The sequence below is a fragment of the Motacilla alba genome, chromosome 19, assembly GCF_015832195.1.
Source record: "Motacilla alba alba isolate MOTALB_02 chromosome 19, Motacilla_alba_V1.0_pri, whole genome shotgun sequence".
Classification (NCBI taxonomy): Eukaryota; Metazoa; Chordata; class Aves; order Passeriformes; family Motacillidae; genus Motacilla; species Motacilla alba.
In genome coordinates, this window is record NC_052034.1 from 512,783 (window position 1) to 530,999 (window position 18,217).

An 18,217-nucleotide genomic window follows, 5' to 3' on the forward strand; every position below is an offset into this window, starting at 1 on the left:
AGAAAGGTGGCTACAAAGCACAGGGGCACATGCCTGGGCTCTCCACACACTGCCCCGAGCTGAGGGGAACAGGAACCCCCTCAATGTCTTTGCCAGAAAACCCCTCCCCTTAAAACAGAAGAAGATTCCATTTTGCCTCAATGAGGAAAGACACCCTGACACCTTCAGTTCTTTGCCAGCACTTGGGTTCCCTTTCAGGAAACTGTCCAGTTACACAGAGTTAATACATTTGTTTGGGCTGCTTTGGGTGAGATCTGTAATTCCCCCCTGCACTGACAGGGTCCCAAATCCTACAGCAGGCTGTGACACCAGCCCTACAGGCAAGGAAGACACGTGGCACCACTGACATCAGAACAGTTTGGGTGTGTTTAGCTGCATCCCAAACACGGCTTTTCTTAAGCCACAGCCTCAGGAACAGTTAGGCTGTTACAGCTCTTCTGTCTCATTTCATACATCCAGCAGAGTGAGTCCACCCCCTGCAGAATTTCCCAATAGTATCTTTTCTGTGTGTATTTTCTACAGCACTTAAATTTTGTGGCTGTTAATAGCTGAAAAACATACAAAATTTGTCCAAGAGAAACCACAGAATTTAAGTTCATTTGCTCCTCTCTGTTAGAGGATACAGCCAAAGTTCTCTTGTGGTTAGAAGGTGTTTGTGTGGGCTCTTAACCAGGAGAGAGGCTGGTGAATTTTCAGTAGAAAGCATCCTTCTTCCCAACATTTAAAAAACTAAACTGAATAAAATCCTTGTCTGTATCAGTAGGCCCAATTAAAAATATATCAAAAATAGGTACATATCTGTCAAAAACTACATAAAAGTCTGATAATTATAAGTCTAATAAAGATAAATGTCAGAAAATTACACAGAAATATAGGTGCTAATTTAAATAATTGTCAGGAATGAAAGACAAGCTCTCTCACAAAGCCCATCTTTACAGCAGATTGATCAGAGGCTAAAAGTTCCTACGATGTGCAAAGAGCTCTGAGGACTCAGCAGTGTCTACAAACAGAATTAAAAACGCTCTTGTCCTGAGCTTATAGGACAAGACACTCATGCACTGTGATTCCATCTACAGAACCACATGGAAAATTTTAACTTTGCTACTCACCACCAGCAAGAAGTCTACGACTTTCAGTAACTTCAAGTCCTTGACTCCAGGATTCTGTTGTGCTTAAGTCTGGTTTGTACTGAACAGCTTTCCTATACCATCCTTCTTCCCGTCACTCTTTGTATCCATTAATTTAACTTTCTGCTACGATACCTAGAAATTTGTTCCTGATTTGGCAGGAGCATGCCAAAACAGCTCCTCCAGGATGTCTGTTCTTGAGTTCCTCCTTCCACCCCCTCCCTTCCCACCAACAGTCCAAGCTGGTCCACCATACCCAGACTGTGAGGCCTCTCTGAAATCACCAGTAATTAATCACTTCTCTTGCTGTGTGTGGGCCGAATGTGCTCCTCTGCTGTACTGAGAAGCAAAATGAAACACCAAAGCCCCAGTTCCCCCTGTCTGTCCCTTTGCTCACTGCCAGCTTGATCAAACACAAACACCTACAGGTGCCAACAAGGCCAAGCTGCATCACCCGAGACAAGCCCTGTGCTCTCGGGGGCAGTCTGTGTCCCAGCAGGCTGCACACACCCTGCATCCCCCTGGCTGATCAACAGAGCTCAGCCTCACCTGCTCTCTACCTGCTGCTGCAGCTCCTGCACCTTCTTGCACACGTCTCCAGCGATGGCACAGGTCTTGCCCACCTTGGTGAAGAGCGCGGCCACCTTGTCGGTGCGCAGGAAGCCGGCAGCCCTGCGCTTCAGCATGTGCAGGAGACACGCCTCCACCACGCCTGGGGACAGACAGGGAAGGGGACAGAGCGTTATGGTCCAGCTGCTCCTGCCTCCTCCTCGGCCAGCACCCCCTGCTCACTGCCTCTGGGCAGGTGTGGGTCAAGAACAGAGCTGGGGGCACAGACAGACAGACAGGAACTCAGAATCAGATGATGTCAGCATGTGTCTATTCTGCTACTACAAGCACCTTGTGAAGTACAGATAATGGCAGTATATAAATAAACTGGAATCTGAGTGTTTTCACCCCACTGTACAGAACCACACTAACATCCCCTGATGGCCACCAGTGAAACACTGCACTGCACTATGCAGCCTTGCAAGACTGCAGCAGAAATCTATCCAGCTCTCCTGTAACCTGCTGCAGGGCAAGGAAATGAGAAATACAAATTAAAACAACCACAACAAATCTAAACAAAAAAAAGCAAGCCTTCCTTGTCTATCAGCTTCTGAAGTGAGACTGCAGATGACTCACAGAGTCATACAAAGGGATGAAGAACAGACCAGTTCATTCACAGGCAAGGGGAAAGACCCAGCTCTGTGTGCCAGGAGTGTGCCCAGGGCAGGGCAGCCTTCACAGGGCTGAGTGCAGCACTGCGCAGGGCTCTGCTGTGCTGGGTGGCAGCAGGCAGCCCATGGGGACACAGCAGCTCCCCACCTTAAATACTGTTTACAGTAACAAATGGCACTCCATCTGCTCTGACACAGCGGCTCTTTTCGAGAGAAGGCAGCATTTTGTTGCACTTTATGCCTAACACTGTCAGGTGCCGAGCATTTCTGAAGACTCCTCTCCTTATTGTACTTGAAGGCTCCAAATCCCATAACACCTGAAAGCCTGCATCTGAAATAGACCTGTCCTCACTGTTCAGGCCCTGAAAGCTAACCTGAGTCCTGGGCCAGGCTGGGGTCGCACAGAAACACCTGCTGCTGAACGCTGAGGAGCCCCAGCCCGGGTGCGGCACCATGGGGCAGTGCCCTGGGCTCAGCTCTGGCACGCTCCTGTTTGCTCAGGACAGGAGAGATGGCTCAGACACAGACAGCCAGCAGCAGGTCTGATGCTGCTTCCCATGCTGGTGGCCCTGCCAGCCACAACGCCTGCCTCAGAAGCCACCCACCCCCAGGCACAGCAGCCTGTGCACGGCGCTGGTCCCTGCAGGAGGAGCGGCACATGCAGGCACATCCCTGAGCGAGCCCCCTGAGCCCTCAGAAACCTCCCCTGCGCTCCAAGGACAGCCGTGGGGGGCAGAGGCAGAGCCCGTGGTCTGGCAGGAGCTGATGCCATCTCTGAGGCCAGGCTGGTTCCACTGCCAGGGGAAGGAGCATCCGTGCAGGGAACGCCCGCGCTCCGCGGGGACAGCCAGTGATGACAGCGCGGACAAGCTCTGCGCAGCACGGTCTAGCTCCTGTCTAGCAACCATCACAACAGCTCCTAACCCAGCAACTGTTGTGCTCTGTCTTTCAATTAGAAATGAAGAAAAAAGAAAAGCAGCTTTCCAGATGCCTGGAGCAATGCAGCAATTTGATTCCAAATCTTAGATGAAGCAACCGCTTTAAAAATAACTGCAAAGAAGTGCACTGCTGTTGCTTAGGAAACAGACTCTTCCCACCTTCACCGTTTTTTTTTTATTTCTTTGAAACAATAAAATATTAATGAAACAAATTTAGTGAAAAGCACAGCAGGCACAGCTTTAATTATTAATAAATGCTGCAGCTGCCACTGAGGGCAATTTCCCCAGTGACTGTCCCTAGAGCCCCAATATTTAATTATTATTATTGTGACATTTCTCATCACAAAAACGTGGGTAAGATCAGTCCCCAGCTGCCCATAATGCTCACATAGGGGTCATCTGCAAGGGGTGAGACACTGGAATTTGCTGCTGGATTGCCTCAAAGTGTATTTTCACAGGACAAGAGATTAACACGTGTCCAGTTCTATGTGCAGGGAGCCCTTGGACTGGGGGGCAGGTCACAGCCCAGCCTGTGTGACCCTCAGGTCACTTCACTCTCCTACACTTCAACCCCAGACTGAGACTAACAGCACTGGCTGCCAGCACTCTTCTCTCCAGGCTCCTTTCTACAAGAATTATTCCAGAACAGCTGGAATACACTCATGTCTGACTTGATCTGAATGTGCTTGCAAATACATCGTGGCTTTAAACCAGTTTAACTGCAAGACATGCAAGCAGGGCAGCACATCTTGCAACACAGGTGCCACCCCGTTCCAACCCAGGGGACCATGTGGATGCCACCCTGGTGGCACAGGCCAGCAGCAAGGGATCCCTCCCACGCACCAGGAGAACGGCACGGCGCTGCAGGGAGGGCCCAGCTCCCTGGCAGAGCCCCCAGGGCTTCCCTTGGCTCTGTGTCCAGGGCAGGCACCGATCTCAGTGCACCTTGCCAGCGTTGCCCACGGCCACGCTTAGTCAGAGAGGAAACCTAACACACCCTGAGCAAACTGGCAGAGCAGGCACCTCCAGCTGCAGAACCTTTTCAAAGACATGAGAGGACCTCAGCTGTGGTGCTGTTTGATAAAGCAAAACCAGGTGATCCCCGGGAGCTACAAACTGCACAGCTCAGACTGCTGCCTAAAGACACAACACAAACTACTTCAGCAGTTAGAGTATGAGAACCTCTGGCACAGGGAAACGGGGCTATTTACCCATTTCTGGGAAAATGAACCATTTCTCCCTTTTTGTAATCTGACACTCTAAGCAGACCTAAAAATAGATGACTCAGGTGTTTCTGGAGAAACTGCTAACATCAGAAGGGCACCACTGGGTGGTTCTGAGTGCACACAGGTAGTCTGTACACCTGCTTTTGGCTACAGGTATGTGTGCACACAGGTAAGTAACTGCTGCACAGCCCAGAGTGATCCCGAGCCTGCCTACTGTCACTGTACCTACAACAAACACATACAAAAACCAACCAGATCAAAAGGCAGTGGAAGAGCAGCTCTGCACTGGGAATAAGTCAGCACAGCTCAGGTAATTCTCTTGTATGGTTCAGCTGACAGCAGCCATCTAAAAATTCATTAACTCCAGACAGATTTGAGGAACATTCTCTGCAGTATTCACTGCTGAATTTAATTAAGTGCAGATATATTATTGATTTACAGTTCAAATAATCACAGTGCCCACCAGGCTTCAGGAAATGTCACTTTTTGATGACTTCACCACAGCTACCCCTTCCAGGGTCAGGTGAACAGGTTTGTTTTTGTCCTTTTTTGGCTCTATGAAAATTCTGACATGACTTAATGGACTGTGAAATGAAAGTTCTGGGGCTGGAAGGGTGGTGAGCAGAGAAAAGAAGGCCTGTGGAAGGATTATTTATGGGGTGTACTTAGCAGATGAGATTTTTCTTAGACAGGAAGAAATACTGCAGCTAAATACCTTGTTTTCATGGAAACTGTGCACAGGGAATTGAATTCATGAGGCTGAAGAAATTAAAAACAAGTGAAAAGAGGAGGATGATAAAGAAGCCATCAGATGCTCATGATCTCCAGCTGCTGTTGCTTTGTCCTAAACACAGATCTGCCCAGTTTGAAACCAGCTTTCCTGCCCTGCTGCAGCCTGCTGTGTCACTGGGGCGGGCACGCCGAGCAGGGGACACGCTGGTACCCGAGGGCAAAGGGCTGCAGAGACACATCCAAACCTGCTCCTGGTGCACCTGCACTCAACCTGCTTCTGCTGGGCTGTGCCACTGAACATCCTATGTTCAATAATTCCCTAGAAAACAATAATTTTAAAAAAGTATCTGAAAGGACAATTCCCAGTTCTAAAGTGGCTGAGAAACTTCAGGGCTGAAATTTGGTGACTGTTCCTCTTTAAAATCATGATCATTAAGCTTCAAGGATCTCAGCAACCTTCATAAAACAGAAAAGGTTTCATTAAACACAGTTAAGGGTAAATCAAGATTACTGAAATTTCTCTAAATATTGAAAATTATCCAATTTGATGACCCAGGATCAAAGCAAAATATTTAGCAGAGTTCTCTAAAAAGCACAAGAGATTTTATTTCACTTCTCCAGCTAAAAACACATGCAGTTCAAAAACTGTTTCATTTCACATCAGAGCTAATATTCACTCTGTTTTTTTCCTCTCCACCACAGCACACCACTCATTAACTTAAGCATCATCTTTGGAGCACAATCAAAAACCTTCTAAATGTGCATGAAAAAATATTTGCCTCCCCCCAATTATGATCATCTCTGGTACACTCTCTGGGCTAATGTGTTTATCAAATGAGGTAGAGTCTCTGTAAACTATTTTTTGAGCATTATTCATCATTGAAAATGTTTGTTTCTCAAATAGGAGCAGTAATACAGGGAGACTTGTGTTTTGTTTGTGAGAGATCTGCACTTCCATAGCAGATGATCTTCATTTTTTTAAAATATCAACGCCAAGGGTAGAAAGCCAAAAGAATTAAGATGATAAACTCTCAGGTTGGGCAGTGGTTATTTACATCTGTTTCTACAGAAGTTACATATCTGTGAACTAAGGAAAAAAGAGAGAAAACTGAATTCTTTGTTTTCTGTCAAATCTGAATATGGCGCTATTTAGAAGCCTCAAGGCAATCAGCTAAAAATCCCAAAGCATAAGAGATCTCTTCCTCGTGGACACTGCTCCGTGACCTCAGCTGAAGCTCTTTGATTGTGCTCCTACAGACGTGCAAGGCCCTAAAATTTCACACCTTATCAGATCTCAACCACAGGGCCCCAGAAAATCCAGCCACACAAGTGGAGGAGGGCTCTCTGACTGCCTCCCCCTCCAGGATGGACGGAGTGCTCAGGAAGCTGGGAATCAACTGTTGAACTGTTCCATACACAGTCCAATCTTAGTGTTTTGCACATTCATTAGTGACAATCCTGTCAGACACTGGATTGCCTCTGAACTGTGAAGAGGACCCAAGAGCCACTCTGATTCTCAGAACACACCAGTCCTTTTGCTGTGAACAGATACTCAGTGGCACAGAACTATTTCAAATAACAATTCCCTCTACTTATTTTTGAAGGAGGAAGCATCTTACACTGATGATTATCCAAGTCTAGATGCCCCAGGGCTCTGTGAAAGGAAGCTGCAAGGATGGATACGGGGCCTACACATCAGATCTCGAGTGTGGAATTACAGCCTGAAGCAGACATCTCAGAAGCACTTGTGGGTGACAGCTCTCCTTGCTCTGTTTCTGAGAACAATAAATGCTCACACAGTCCTGATGCACACAGACACTGCAGGAGAGCAGAAGCACCAGCAAAAGACACAAATGCCAGCTCAGGAGTGCTTCACAAAAGCAGCCGTGGAGTCAGGCTCTGACCTGCCACAGCCTGGCACGAGTCAAGGCTGTATTTGAGTCTCTCCGAGTGGAGAAACTCAGGGAAGCTGCAAGAGCTGCTGTACAACTTACAGGAGCACCCAGCAGAAACTGTACTGAGAAGAAGTACGATAGCACTCCCCTACCCCCTGGCATGTGGTGCTTCTAGACCTGGAAGTCACCCACACAGAAGAAGGATGGACCCTGCAGAGCTGGCCAAGGGCACTCCCAGCACTGCACGGCTGCTGCAGGGATCTGTTTGAGCATGGACCTCCTCAGCCACCATGTCCAGAGCCACCACAGGGGCTGCTCAGCTTACAGACAAGACTGGACTGGCTGCAAGGCAGCACTTGGCTGTGCTCAGGCAAGTGTCCCTTCTCTCTGGGTGGCAGATGTCTGCTGCAGGGCCTCAGGCCACCTCTCTGATGCATTATTCACACAGAGAAAGCACCAAGGACTGCTTACTAATGGGAATTCATTACCTCCCAAGCTCCCCCCGGCAGGCACCACATCCTTCTTTTGTTTGAAGGGCTACACATATGACTAAACACAGTCACAGACCCCATACAAACACCTTCAGGTAATATCCAGATCCAGCCCTGCAGTCAAGCCCTGTCACCTTTCCCAGTGCATGACTGGACAGATCGTGATGTGGTTTTGTTCTTCTTTTTTTAAGATCTGTGTTATTTAAACACAGCATTACCCAGAAGAAAAAGCCAGTCATTTTCATCAGTTATTAAGAGAAGAAAAGCAATATGCATAATGGGGATGGAAAAAGAGAAAGTTGAGGTTAATGCAGCTAAATCATCCCCTAGGGCTGAGCCAGCCAAGCTTCCCCAGCTCCTCTAGGAGAGGCTCTCTGCTCCTCTTCTCTGCACCTGGAATTGCAGGCTCTGCAGCAAAGATCCTCAACAAATCTATCAGGACAGAGCAGTAATGTAACACCCAGAAACAGCAAATTTTCTCCTTGGGTTCAAAAGGGGAAAAGCATTTCTGTCTGTAAGTCTGGTCTAGACACAGTTTTAGAACAGATTTGGAAGGCAAAAATTATTCAATGACACTGAAGGAAAGGAAAACCAAATACTTCCAATTGTCTTTGAAGTGAAGGACTGAAACCAATCCTGGTGGTAAGTTAAATATTAGTAACTGAAGATGGGAAGAAACAGCACATGTCAAGTATCCAAAGTATACCAAAATAGCTACAAGCATCAAGAAAACAAAAAAAAAAAAAAAGATGGGATTTTTTTTGTTTGTTTTCTTTGATAGAAGAGCCTCAATGTCTTACAGGATTTGAGTTCAGATTCAGGAAAGGACCTGGTGATGCCCTTGCCACAAACCCACCCACAGCTGCACAGCTCTGGTGCATCCCCAGGAACAGCAGTGGAATCCCCCAGCTCCCTCCTCTCCCTCACACCCCAAGGGACACCTGCAGTGCCATCCTCAAACACGGTTTCCAATAAGCCCCAAGCACAACATTAAATACCATTCTGCAGCTCAAATCAGAACTGGCCTTTTCAGTTCAGCCACAAAGGGATTCTGCACATTTTAATTAATGGGTTTAATTACTGGCAGCAGGTTTATTATTCAGGCCAAAAAAAGCTTTTTGTGCAGTTCATCCCTTCCTTAATTTGAGCTGAAATCTCCTTGAAAAGCCAAATTCTGCATGTTTAACAGTGCCCAAGTTACTATTTTTACTCATGTTTACTACTAACCTTTCCCCAAAACACAGTAAGTATATTCCCTCTGCCAAGCTGGCATGCTAGATTTACACCTAAACAATATATATTTTGATTGTGACACACACTAACTCTCCAAAACCCACCTGAATTCTATGGGGATTAGTTTATAGCATGGGGAATTCAGGATTATTTAATTTAATATACTCAAAATATCATTCAAAGAGAACAAAGTACTAATTTCAAAGTAGATATTGGAAATGTAGAGATCATCTGGGTAACCGTGTCTGAGGCATTCACAAGTAAACCCTGTTTGCAGTATGAAGCTGACTTAAACAAGTTTTTTAATTGCTTCAAGCAGCACGTTACTGTCAGACTAAAGGTGGGCAGCCACACAGAAAAGGCTCAGCAAGCTGCAGCAGCTTTTGGACAAACACTGTAGGCGTAATGCGCTGCACTGGAAACCCTGTAAATACACTTGAGGTAAGGCAGAAACAGAGAGGCTTGCTTTGCCTTCCCCTTTTCCTCAGAGCTGCAGAAGCGGGCAAGGGCCGGTGCAGCTGCAGGGCAGCAGGAGCTCAGGGCAGGCTGGGCAGGAGGAGCTCAGGGCAGCAGGAGCTCAGGGCAGCAGGAGCTCAGGGCAGGAGGAGATGCAGGCAGGAGGAGCTCAGGGCAGCAGGAGCTGCCCTGGCTCTGCCGCAGAGCTCCGCCAGCCCCACGTCAGTGGCAGCTGCCGTTCCCAAGGAAACATCTCCCAGAGCCCAGGCTGCGAAGGGCCACAGCCAGCTTCCAGCAGGAGCGCTGGCCACTGAAGCTGCTGCAGACACACTGCCAGCACTGCACTGTCCCCTGGCTGGCCACTGAAGCTGCTCTAGACACACTGCCAGCGCTGCACTGTCCCCATGCCAGCCACACGGCCCCAGTGGAACTCGCCCCGCAGCAACCCTGGCCCAAAGGAAGGCAGAACTCTGTCCCGCAATGGCACGCATCAGCCCCAGGCCAACTGAAGCTGCTGTGGCTCTGAACCACAGAGGCAGAGCTCCTGGAAATCAGAGGGGATGACAGAGCCCCTGGGATGTAACTTAGGCTGGTTTTATGCTGGGCTGGGAGCAAATACAGACTCTGCTGCACTCGCTGCTTCTCCACAAGGATGAAGACATCGGCCCTGCTCTCCTTCTCCCAGAGCACCCCAGCAGAGAGCACAGACTGGAGCAGAGTCCTCGTGGTTACAGATCCCTCCTGCTGGATGAGCACAGCTGACCTGCAGGGAGGCACCGTTCCTCCAGGCCATGGCACAGAGCTGGAGCCTTTCCCAGGACAAGGGGCACATGACATTTAATTGGCACCTTCAGCCATCTGGGACAGCTAAGAACTGTTCAGCTACTGATGCAGAGAGACCCTGAAATCAGCCATCATGTATTTAAGAGGCTCTTGCTAAACTCAGCCTAGCAGGAGAGTAAAATGATTCACAAGAATTCTATATTTATAATGAAGATTCACCAAAAATGACTCATGTACTGAACCAATCTAATTTTAAATAGAAGGGAAAAACCTCTTGAAGAGTCACACGAAAGTGGAGGGGGGGGAGGGAAGAGAACTGTACACACAGGAGAGCACCAGCCAGGAGCTGTTAGCCAAATCTGCTGGAAGAGATTTCTCCATTCAATCAGCCAAAGTAAAAACAGAGCATTCAGCTTCACCTTCTTCTGGTTTAGAGTTAATCAAGGCCTCCGTTCAAAGCAGCAGCAGGCTGGAAACCTGCTTTAGGACAGGTAGGATTGCTGGGCAATAATGAGGCAGCTCAGTGCAGAGCTATTAGTTCTTCAGAGCATGAAGAATTCAGGACACAAAACCAACTGGAATCACAGTAGGAGGACGAGAGAAGTACGAAGACTTTAAAGTATTCCTAATTTTGGCCAAGCAGAGTCTAACAGAAACAGCTGCCACCCCACCACCTGTTACACCAACAATGCAGCACAGCTTCCAGGACAGGACTCCAGGACAGAACAGAGAGCAGGGACACCACACTGGGAGCTCCCCGGAACACACAGCCAGCCTCCAGCAAGGCCACCTGTCATCTTGGCTGGGTACGTGGATAATTCCATTTTAGTAAGAATTATTTTACAATTTGTAATGTAAAAACACATGTAGCAAATACAGAGGTGAAATGGGGCTGACCACCATGATTTCTAGTATCCAAATCCCTGCATTTACCTCTGACAGCAGAGAAAATAAATGTCTAGAAGAAAAGTAAGGTTAGGTAGCATTAGCTGTTCCGCGTGACATTTACCACATAAGGCGATGATGTGACTGCTGTCTTCATGTACAAATTTCCGGGTGACAGCTTCTTCCATGATCTGCTTTACCTAAAATGAATAGAGAGAAATGATTGCATGATCCCAACAAAGTCAGCACAGCACTTGGGAGTTTCAGTTTCAACCACTGCTTGCCCCTTCCCCCCCACCAACAGACTAACAACTCCCCCGCATCACATTTCACAGGAAGAATGGATTTAAGGAGGGAAGGCACAAACAAACCTAAGGGGCTTATAATAGCATGAGGAAACCTCTGGCAGAACAAGGACAGGTCTGTTTGGGCTGTACCCCCATAAAAGGCAGATTTCAGTGTGCCCACAGTACCCTCCAGAGAACTTCTCCAGCATAACTTTTGAAGAGCTGTGAAAGACTTTTTATCCTTGGCCTTCACAGTCTCTTCTGCTCATGAAACCAGACTGTGTTGCTATGTCCCATTTCCACTCGTGCCATTCTGCTCTTTTTCAAGCACAAAGCATCCCTGAGCAACAAGGGCACACATTCCCAGAGAGGTTTAGGGCCTTCCCCCTACCTGGGAAACATGGAACATGTCACAGCAATTACAAATTATGCCTTCAAAGCTCTACTGCACCAAACAGCACACAGAATTATTACAGTACCTACAGAGAAGGCACTGCCTTCAGTTTTCACTTCAAGACACAATTTAGCAATTGTAGCAAATAAAATTACATCTATCACACTTTTCACTGATTTAAAACAAAGCTCCTTTCCGGTTTTCGGGCTCAAGATGTGTCAAGCTCCAGAGGGAAATCATTGCAAATCACTGACTTTCAAAAATTAAAGAAGCAACAGACAATTCTTACAATGAGGCTCTTGGCAAGGGGCTGTAGTCACCCTCCATTCATCTGCCAGTGATTTCTCCCCAGTGGCTTCCTCAGCCTGACAGCACATGAAACCTCACTGGTTTCCAACTCATTCATCAGACACTCATTTCCTCCTGGCCGTGGAGAGCTCGCTCTCTTCCATATACAAATTAGCCATGATGTTTGACTTCTCTCATTTGTGAGCTGCAATTACAGGGTTATGACACTCTGACTAAACATATGCCAATTCACTTTCAATATATGAAAGTAAGTGCTACCATGGCAAAAGACTCAACCAGACACTCTTCTTCCAACATTTAGAGCTAACTGGGTGCCACTTGATGGCACCGACAGGTCCCAAGGTTTTGGGCTTGTCCCCTCGGCTCTGGACCAGGAGAAGCTGCAGGGGCAGTGCTCCACTGACAGCTGGGCTCTGCAGCTGCCTGTGGAGGGGCCTTCTCCGGTTTGAAGGGCTTCCTCCTCCAGCAAGACCATCTGTGAGACCAATTCTGGATGCTGTAATTAAACATCCCCTCCCCCAGAAATCCTCCTGGGGCCTCTGTGCCCACTCCTACACCCCCAGCCCGGCTGGCAGCAGGCTGCAGCTCAGGCACTTGCTGCACGAGCCTTTCAACACATGGCATTTGCCTCGCTCCAAATTCTGGATCAAGTGGATCCTCCAGAATTTGTGCTCCTTATCAAACAGGAGCCCTCTGAGTTGCAAAGAAAACACTGGAGGGGAAGAAGGAAACATGTAAGAGGCTTTGAAAGTAGAACGTGTTTTATAGCTGAGGATTTCAAAACAAGTCTTTTGCGCTTTATAAAACCTGGCTCGCTGCTCACACCTGAGGCCTGACAATATAAACTTTGAGCCAGGCAATTTGTTTCTTCCCTGTGGCTTTCCTGACATGGCTGTCAGAACTTAGGACCTCACAGTGAGGCAGCTGGAGGTGGAGGAGTAAGAGGGTATCAAGGAAGAAGCAGAGGTGTGAGGAGGTCTTGTGAATGGGCACTCACATCTGGATTATCCTCACTCAGCAATCCCTTTGGCACAGTTTCATTCACACAAGGAAAGGGCTGATGCACTACTGGCAAAAAGCAACTGAGTGCCCCTGGCCTGAAGACAGACAGACAGAGTCTGCCCTGGAGCAGCACAGTCACCACGCTGGCAGGGTCACACCAGCCTGTGCACACATAACTCAGGGTCACAGACAGGACTTCAGGACTGCAGAGCATGAAATCAGTCTCAACATTCCAGAGAACAGGAACTGGAATTCTCATCCTAACAACAGGGAGGAAGAAGAGTCCTTTCGATGAGGAAAAGCTCAAGTGCTCAGCAGCCAATTCATTGCTACCACACATTTCCCAGGCACACCCCAATCAGCTCAGCATGTTATTTAGATCCCCATCAACTAAAAATTTAAGTGTATAAAAACTGAGAAAGAAAAGCATTTCACATTCAATAATCAACCCTACTTTTCTAGAGCAGCACCATCCAGTGTCTCTCAGGAGACTTTAACCCCCAGACTCCAGAGCTGAGGACACAGAGCAGGCTCTCTGTGTGTTCCCCACTGCCACTGGATGCCAAGCAAGCTCCGTGCATTTTCTGGAGAGTGACTGAATGTTATTAGAAAACATTTTTAAGGCATAGACAGGATATGAGAAGATTCAAAAGCTGGAATGCAATGTTCTTCAATCCCACGTCATCCCTCACTGCCACGTAATTCATGGATGCTCCAGGCAAGGAGCTAAAGCAAGTGTTTCTGATCAAATGGAACACAAGCTTTTTTTTTTTTTTTTTTTTTTTTTGCTTGTTTCCTCAATTCCCTTGCAATATTGCACAGCTCTTCATAGGGGATTCTGCTGCTTTGTCTCCGTTCTCGGGAGGCACTTGACAATGGAGCTTTCTGAGCACAAGCCTCCACACACACCCACTGGCAGCTACCAGCAGACCTGACCAAACTGCAAATTAATCTCATTAACAGAAACATCAGCACCTGCCCCCACAGTCACCCATCTGCCCCCACAGGGAAGGGATGTGCAAGGGATGGAGGGCTGCTCCCAGAGCCTGGAGAGGAGCCTGTGCAGGTGGCAGGGAGCACTGAGGCCAGCTGTGACACTGGCTCGGGTCCTGGCCTTGGAAACATCCTCCTGTTCTCTGTGCCTCCCCTGCAGAACAACACAGGAGCCACTCGTCCCAGCCAGGCTCTTGCCTGGACCTGCCTGGTGGCACAAGCACAGAGAGGCACGCGTGTCACTCGGTGTCACTGTCCCTGAACCAGCTGCAGCCCCGGGGGCACCTGCTTGCCCTGGCAAAGGTGCCAGGCTCTGGGGACACGCCTGCCAGCCCCTGCGAGCAGGGACAGGAACGCTCTGCCCAGCCAGGGGAAGATCTCAGCGCTGGAGGACAGAGGATCCTGGTGGCAGCATTATACAGGTAAAGCAAAGCAAACTCCCCAGAGAGAAGCTGCTCAGCATCTTCTAATGGATCACTGCTCTTTCTCCCACATCCTACAAGGGCTAAAACTTTCAGAAGCAAACACTGAACACATACCATAATACATGGATCGTTTATTAAGTTTCACTGAAGAAATACACAAGAGAAATGCCTTTATGTTTAATTTTTAAAAATTTTATTATCTTGAAACTTTAAAAATGGTAAAGAAGAATGCTCATAATATACCACAATAACCAGGAACACAGTTAAAGCCTACAGAATTTTTACCTCACAGGAGAAAACCTAATGTCCACCATCCAGATCTTCTTCAGCTTGTGCAGCTACTTGTGCAGCTTGCTCACCTCCTTTATTGACAGCTCCCACTGCACTGACTCCTTACTCCTGATGAAAGACCGGTAGTGTAATAAAAGCTGTTCAATAAGTATTGCTCTTCTGCTCACAAGTCCTTACATTTCAGCTGCAAGTTGAGCAATTGAGTTTCTGAAGTGCTCTGAAATCGTTCAGGGTAGAACTGCTAAGGTTATTGTTACCCTGTTTGTTTCACAGCTAGAAAGTACTGTTTAAATTCAGAAATGGCAAAACCCTCCATTTCAGGAGGCAAAAGGAAATGGCCAGAGAAAAAAGCCTGTTTTATGAGTCTGCCTGTCACAACAGATTTTCCTGCAGAGAGAGATAAATGCTTGAAATGTGAACTTCCAAGCGGCCTCAGCATGAATCCCAGCAGTTACATTTTCGAAACACATTACATGTCTTCCTTTCTGTGAGAGCCAACAAAACACATTCCCTACCAATGGGAACTGCAAGTCCATCTGAGGAAAAGCAAACAGCATAAAATTTCCCAAAGGAAAAATGCAGAAATTTTAGCTGAGAGACTGAGGCAAAATAAACGCTTTGCACCAAGTGACTTTGGAGATAACTGTTCTGTACTTTGCAAAGACAACTGAATTTTACCAGGCTTGGTGGAGCAGCCCACAGAAAGAACCCACTGCCTATGAACTCCTTTGGCTACTGAGCTTATGGGAAAGGCACTCAACAGGAAATAAGGGTCTGGGTTTGAAGGACAAGGGGAGGGCAGCAGGGCTCTGAGAACAGACATGGACATGGAGTCAGGTGCTCCCAGCAAGCAGGCAGAAGTGGCTGCATGAAGTCACACATGATAAAAAATGAGGTTGAAAGTTCTATTGGAGAAAGTTACATACAGTCATTATGGGCAGCATTGTCTGGTGGGCAGTTACCATGGCTCGTGTTCAATTCCTGCCTCCGTGAATTGATTATTGAAGACAAATAAAATCTCCATCTCAGGGTCTCCAACTGCGACCTGAGCCATTTTCTGACTGTGAGCATAGGCAGGGGCCCTTCCACAGGTCTGTGAAGGCACAGGTAAGGGGTGTTACCTCAATCTGCTTATAATCAACAAAGGCTCTCGTGGCTGTTTTAGACTGGAAAGCTCTGGCCAACCCTAAAAAGCCAAGCCACTGTAAGTGCTCTAAAAGACCCTTGGTGAGGACTTGGGAGAAGGAAAAAACAAATCTGAGACAAAACAAAAATGCAGATGACAGAAGGTACAAATAACACTTTCAAGCATTATTCAAGTCATTTAAAAACCAGAGTCCAATTAAAAACATTTTAGAGATTTTAAAGACAAAAAATAGCCTCAGATTTTTTAATTACACACCACTACTTCTCCTCAGCTCGAGCTGGCTTGGATCATGAAAATCCATTTCACTTTCCATCTCACGCATTAGCGCAAGATTGCAATGTTCACACTTGGAAAACATTTATCAGATTTATTTATATATTTAAGCATTACTCAGGAGAGCAAGCGCACCCACTTCTAAATAAAACCTTGCACTGCCTCAGCTCAAAGGTTCTGGTTCAAGCAGAAATTTCTAATCTAAGTGGCATGTTTGTGGCAGCATTCAGCAGGTACCACCTGCCCAGAGCCAGCTGCTGGCTGGGTCATCCCGGGACACAGTCCTGCTGCTCCACACACACTGTCCTTGACGTGTCTGTCCCTGCTCTGCCCCTTCCACGCTCCCTGCAACACCTGATGCGTTCTGATTCCAGCATCAATGAGCACCAGGACATGGCAGTCGGGCTCAGGAACCCTGGCCACAGCAACAGCTTTACATCGGAACTTTGACAGCTCCTGTTGCTTCCCAGCAACGAACTGCAGAGGGGAAGGAGCAGGAGGGCAGGTACCTGTTAACAAAACTTGTTACTGCTGTGACGGATAAGCATTATATCTCCACTTCGCTGCTGTGTAACAGCCGGCAGCTCCACGCAGCTCAGCGCAGCCAGCGCCACAAAGGCACAAAATCCGATACCCGGGTGCGAGGGGAGAGGCGGCCGCGGGGAGCCCCGGCTGGAACGCGCTCCAGAGGCGCGCATGGTCCGGCGCTTGGACACCAGCGGCACCTCCTCCCGCCCCGGCAGGAGCCCTGCTCCAGCGCGATGCCGTCCGTCCGTCCGTCCGTCCTGCCCGGCGCCGGGCAGGGAGCAGCGCCCGCCAGGTACGGAGCACCGCCCTGCAGCCGAGCGGCACCGCCAAGCCCCGAGCGGCACCGAACACCGCTCAGGCGCGGGGCTGGGCTCCCTGTGTACACACGGCTCTGACCGCCCCAGCCCGGGAACGGCACACAGTGTGTGCAGGAACAGCCACCCAAATTAACCCTGCCCAGGGCACAGGTGCCAGGGCTGTGGCACCTGGGAGTCAGCTCGGCTCATCCACGGACACCTCAGAAACACCTTTCCTACCTCCGATTTCTCCCCCTTCTCCTCTAAAGCTCACAGTTAAGGAAAAAGTCATAAAAAACGAGCGCTACGGGAAACGCCGGGAAAGGAGCGGGAGCCGATGTCAGCCTCCTGCCGCAGCAGAAGTCCCGCGAGCGGCATCCCGGCTCCAGGTGCGCCGGGGGAAAGAGCGCCGAGCCTCTCCCACCGAGCCTCTCCGGGGAGGGAAAGAGCACCGAGCCTCTCCGGGGGGGAAAGAGCAAAGAGCACCGAGCTTCTCAGGGGGGTAAAGAGCACCGAGCCTCTCCGGAGCCGCACCGCCCGCCAGCCCCGCCAGCCCGGCCGAGCGGCGCCGGGCAGATCCGCGTCCTCGGCGGCAGCCCGGGCGGGCGCGCACGGCCGAGCCCGCTCCCCGCCGAGGCACCGGGAGCGGCAGCGGTGCCGGGTCCGGCCCGGTGCGCCCGGCCGGGCCGCAGGGCGTTCCCCACGCGACCCGCGGCCCCCCGGGGCCGGACGCCGCGGCTCTGCCCGCCGCACAGCCCCGGGGGCTCCCCCGCCTCCGCCCTCACCTCCTTCTTCACGTTCCACAGCAGCCTGTCCTTCACGGCGTCCGCCGAGCAGCTCATGTTGGCGGGCCCGGGGCGCTCACAGCTCCCGACCCGGGCCCGCCGCCATCTTCACCGCGGCGTGACGTCAGCGGGCGGGGCGGGGGCGCCGCCCGGCCGCGGGGGGGCGCTGTGCGCCGAGAGGCGCGCGCCTGGGGGGGACGGGGGGGGACAGGGGGACAAGGGGGATAGAGTGGGACAGGGGGACAGGGGGGGACAAGGGGGGACAAGGGGGATAGAGTGGGACAGGGGGGGACAGGGGGGGGCAAGGGGGGACAAGGGGGATAGAAGGGGACAGGGGGATAGAGGGGGACAAGGGGGATAGAGGGACAGGGGGACAGGGGGGGACAGGGGGACAAGGACCAGAGAGGGAAGACGGGGGGACAAGGGGGACAGGGGGATAGAGGGACAGGGGGACAAGGGGGGACAAGGGGGGACAAGGGGGGACAAGGGGGGACAGGGTCC

General features: G+C 49.7%; 1 protein-coding gene across 7 annotated transcripts in view; it reads right to left on the reverse strand.

Annotated features, from left to right (window-relative positions):
* SGSM2 (small G protein signaling modulator 2) overlaps positions 1–17,847 on the reverse strand; it is a 37,374-nt gene extending 19,527 nt beyond the window's left edge. For all 7 annotated transcript variants that reach the window (XM_038157770.1, XM_038157774.1, XM_038157771.1 and 4 more), the window contains exons 1-3: positions 17,717–17,847; positions 11,111–11,186; positions 1,677–1,839 (exon numbers count right to left, since the gene is read on the reverse strand). In XM_038157770.1, coding sequence (XP_038013698.1) covers positions 1,677–1,839; positions 11,111–11,186; positions 17,717–17,773 — 296 coding nt within the window. In that variant the 5' untranslated portion in view covers positions 17,774–17,847. The remainder of the gene's footprint in view (positions 1–1,676; positions 1,840–11,110; positions 11,187–17,716) is intronic.
* Between the last annotated feature and the right edge of the window lie 370 nt (positions 17,848–18,217).